The sequence below is a fragment of the Nuphar pumila genome, chromosome 5, assembly GCF_984573655.1.
Source record: "Nuphar pumila chromosome 5, dmNupPumi1.hap1.1, whole genome shotgun sequence".
Taxonomy (NCBI): domain Eukaryota; kingdom Viridiplantae; phylum Streptophyta; class Magnoliopsida; order Nymphaeales; family Nymphaeaceae; genus Nuphar; species Nuphar pumila.
This window is the reverse complement of record NC_143253.1, coordinates 53,693,768-53,697,969: the sequence shown is the minus strand read 5'-3', so window position 1 is coordinate 53,697,969 and position 4,202 is coordinate 53,693,768. Positions and strand designations below refer to the sequence as shown.

General features: G+C 40.8%; 1 protein-coding gene across 1 annotated transcript; it reads left to right on the top strand.

Annotated features, from left to right (window-relative positions):
• Window positions 1-272: 272 nt before the first annotated feature.
• LOC149837610 (uncharacterized) lies at window positions 273-3,965 on the top strand. The gene is made up of 2 exons (XM_090007440.1): window positions 273-906; window positions 3,591-3,965. Exons 1-2 carry the CDS (start codon window positions 394-396, stop codon window positions 3,681-3,683), a joined length of 606 nt encoding a protein of 201 aa, XP_089863566.1. The 5' UTR covers window positions 273-393; the 3' UTR covers window positions 3,684-3,965.
• The last annotated feature ends 237 nt before the right edge of the window (window positions 3,966-4,202 follow it).

Here is a 4,202-nt window from a genome sequence, read left to right as displayed (position 1 = left end):
ATTGAAGGTATAGCTATGTTTAGCAAACAAGATATTCACACGTCAAGGCTTTTCTCTCTCTCTCTCTCTATGCTTACAAACCCAATTTTGAGATTCTTGTGTGAAAAGCACACCCACCTCGTTATTTTCTTGAAAAAATAGGTTTGGCCATTTTATCTCCCTCAAAAATCCTTCCTCATAAAACTGAAAAAAATATCTCACGAGCAAGCGATTGTCCATTCTCAGTATGTAACCTGCTGCTAAAATATCTCTTTCATAATCTCTTCGTCCTCGTGCGGCCTGATGATAAACTGGCGGAGCGTAGAAAAACCGGAGAGCGCCTACTCATGACATGATTTATATGAACACGGTGGAATCAATAAGTTTTGCTATCAGTTACTGACCCTTGAACGAATGGAGGCAATCGGACTCAACGATTGGGAAGAGGTCTCACGAACGCCATTATTCCCCTCCTCTTCAGTTTCGTTTCCTCAGCCGCAGAGGCCGGCACCACCATACGACGACGACGGCTGCTCCATCTTCCCCCCCAGCGACCACGAAGGCCTTCCCATAATTGTCCTGCATCCGCACCACCAGCCACAGACGGAGTCTCGGGACGCGGGAGAGGATGGTTCAGACGATCCTCAATCTCCCCTCCAACGAGCGAGAGGGGGACTCAGCTGGGCCAGGAAGGTGTTGGCGATGGCGTTGCGTGGGATGTGGTGTAAGATTGATAAGGGATTCTATTCGATTTCACCTTGGTGGCGAAGCTATCCTGTTCCCATGATGCCTTCCATCGTCGTCACCGGTTCGACCTTAACGATGCTGGGATTGCTGCTGCTTATCGTCCTTCGACATCGTCGTCAATCGCGGAACGCATGGCAACGCAACGCCATCCTCCTCTTTCGGATTAAGGAAAAAGACCAGGTTCGTCTGTTCTATCGTGTCTATTGCTCTTGGCCTCTATGATTCTTGTAACTGAGATTTTGATGATTGCAGAACTTACTGAATTGATGACGGACTCCCCCAACTCACATTTCACTTAGATAGGTCTCCGATTTTACTTCATAAAATAACTTGGTAATCAACAATCCTTGGTTCTTCTATTAGGATATCATCAACTCATTGTCCACATCATTGATTCTTCAAGCTCAAGAGCTCATCAGCATTATATGCCAATTTCGATGGGGCAAAACTTGTTCCATCATTTGGACGATATACGCCTCAGAAAAAGGAAGAATGGTGGCGAGAGTGGCCAACGAGAAACAAGAAAAGAAGAAAAATGAGTGAGTTCAAAAGCCATCTCACTTCTCCTAGAAGACCTGGGCCAGGATAGCTCGTTTCCTATAGTGTCAGCTTGAATTTTCACGTGAAATTCGTGCTTAAAGTGGACCTTTTTAGAGGGTTTTCAATTCAGTAAGATGGGGTTTCCCATCTCCAATTGAATGGTTTTTAAAGGGCTGGACGAGAAGTGGATGGTTGGTACTGGGCGTCTTCTCCTCAGAATTGGATCTAACAATGTCACTTTCCCAATGGAGAGAAGTCTGAAATCAAGACGCCCCCTTATCAGCTCTCTTATTCAATACTATGCTTGCAAGGCTTTCAGCTAAAAAATGAAGAAGGTGGTGGAGGATAGACTTCATTAAAAGTGTCATATTACCAGATATGCCTCCCTGGCTTAATCCATCTGCTTTTCTAGATGATATGTTGATATTCAGGAAAACTGGGTTTTGATCAAAGAGAGAGAATGTAGCTGATCCTCAATTTCTTTGCACTAGCTTTTGGCCTGAAAATAAGTGAAAACAAATGTGAATTGGTAGTTTTTAGATGTATAAATAGTACCGAATGCATGGGCTGCTGTTATCTTTTGATGCAGCCTGGGATCTCTGTCCATGAAGTACCTAAGTATGAAACCTTCCATATGGGGTTCAACTAGAGAGCCACTATAAGTATCGGCGGGAGATGAGAGTTAGCAAGAAGCTATAGTAATAGTCGTGGAATTGCAGATCTCTGTCCGCAGTAGATGGAACCATCCCCATAAAGCATGTTCTAATTAGCATCCTATCTTATCCACTTTTTCCTTTATCCTATCAAAATAGGCTAAGAAAAGATGAATAAGATCTTTTCCACATTTCTCTAGAAAGACATGGATAATGGAAAGAAAATACATCTGGTTGATTGGCATAAGGCAACAGTACTTACTGAGTTGGATGTTCTAGGTATGAGAAGACTCTGGATTTTGAACAAAGATCTGACGATTAAGTGGGGTTGTATGTCATTGAAAAGAAATGATTGGAGTTGATGTTAAAAGATAAATGTGGGATTAATAGGTAATCCGTGGCCGAGTGCAAGTTCACTCAATCTAGTAAGAAACCAAGGGATCTCAGTTACGAATAGCTGGCTGGTTATGTGGGACATTAGCCTAAGAAGATGCCTTATAGAGGAAGAGTTTGAGGATCAAGTCGTGCTAAACCTAGAACTTATGGGCCAAATAATCAGTGATTGTGAGTATTTTATTCTATGGAGGTGATTACAATCAAGCTCATTCTCAATCAAGTCCCATAATCAATCTTTATTAGAGCTAGCCTTTGGCTGTGCCCTTCCCCCCAAAAAGATGAATTGGGGCCCCAATCCCAACACTAGAGCAGCAGTTTTTACTTGGATGTATCATAGATCCCACCAAAGGAGGACTTAAAGAGGAAGAAAACTACTGCAGCCAAAGGAGGATCTTAAAGAGAAGAAAACTACTGCAGCCAAGGGAGATCATCCTTAGAGAGATATGATGTATCACCTATATATGAAGTATATATAAATAGTTCAACACTTCATAAGAAAGATGATAGAAGATATTGACAGCCAAACTAGGTTGCAGAAATAGTTGCAAAAGGAAGCATAAAGTCATGATTTTAGATCTTAAAAGGCAAGTTATCCATGATCAGAAAACATGCAGAGCTTTAGAGAAGCTGTTAGAAATTCACATTCAGAAGCAAAATTCTAATTTAATATTTAATTTCCTTGTCTGTGTAAAAAGGGCATTCTGGTCATCTTAGCCGAACCCTAATATGTAAAAGGATGAAGCTGTTAGAAATTCACATTCAGAAGCAAAATTCTAATTTAATATTTATTTTCCTTGTCTGTGTAAAAAGGGCATTCTGGTCATCTTAGCAGAACCCTAATATGTAAAAGGATATTAATAAAGGTCATGCTCCATCTTTCTGACAGTGGGTTTTGTTTTTTAATTCTCCATAAGTACCTTGTCTCCATCTTTTTTTTCATCAATGTTTGAGCAATGACATTATTTGTTGATTCGGTTGAAGGTTATCACCATATATAATTCCCTTTATTCTTTCCAAAAAAATCTTTGGTAACTGATTGTCTTTTTTTCAGTAACCCACATTGATGCATAACAATCTCTTCTAGCTCATGCATTGCTCCTCCTAGATGGAATTTGTAGATGTAAAGTAACTGAACAGGGTCCAAAACTATCTAGGGTCTGTCATCTACTGCCTTGGGTGTTATGTGCAAACCTAGTCTCAGACTCATTGAAGGTCATATGTTGTTTCTTATTTCCTACTCACTTTTTGGATTCTAAAGACTAAACCATTTCGCAGGAAATTAGTCGTCTACGACTTCAGCTTTCCCAAGTCAAGGAAGAAATTGCTACTCGTCACCGGGTACCTGTATTAGGGAATTGCAGATATTGAGTATGGGGATTTCACCATGATATGTCCAATGGCATCAACTGATTCTCTGTGGAGGATAATAAATATATAATCTACTTGTCATGGGTGCATGTGCACTCAAGACTCAAGAGACCTGTGCTGCGGGCGCTTCTCAGCCTAGTGCAATTCTTTCTCGAGGGGTTCTGGTGTAATGGTTGTTGGATTGTTGTCTCTGTATTGGCAGGTCTTTGTCAACATGTTCAACCTTAAATTTTCAATCGTACGTTAGTCTCTTATATCATAATAATATTGGTTATGGGAAGCAATGATTAGGACGAGAATGATGATCAAATGCAGGCGTCGGTTGTGGAATGAATTTAGATTGATCAACAAGCTGTTGCAATTCCTAATCACTTGTTTGAGAAGGTGTTTGCATATGGCAATAGTATTTGCATCTGGTAGAATATTTTATATGATCAGGAAGCTTATGAACGTATGATTGCGGCCTCTCTCTCAAACGTGGGTTCATGGGATATGAATCTAAGGTTCAACCTCAGGCCT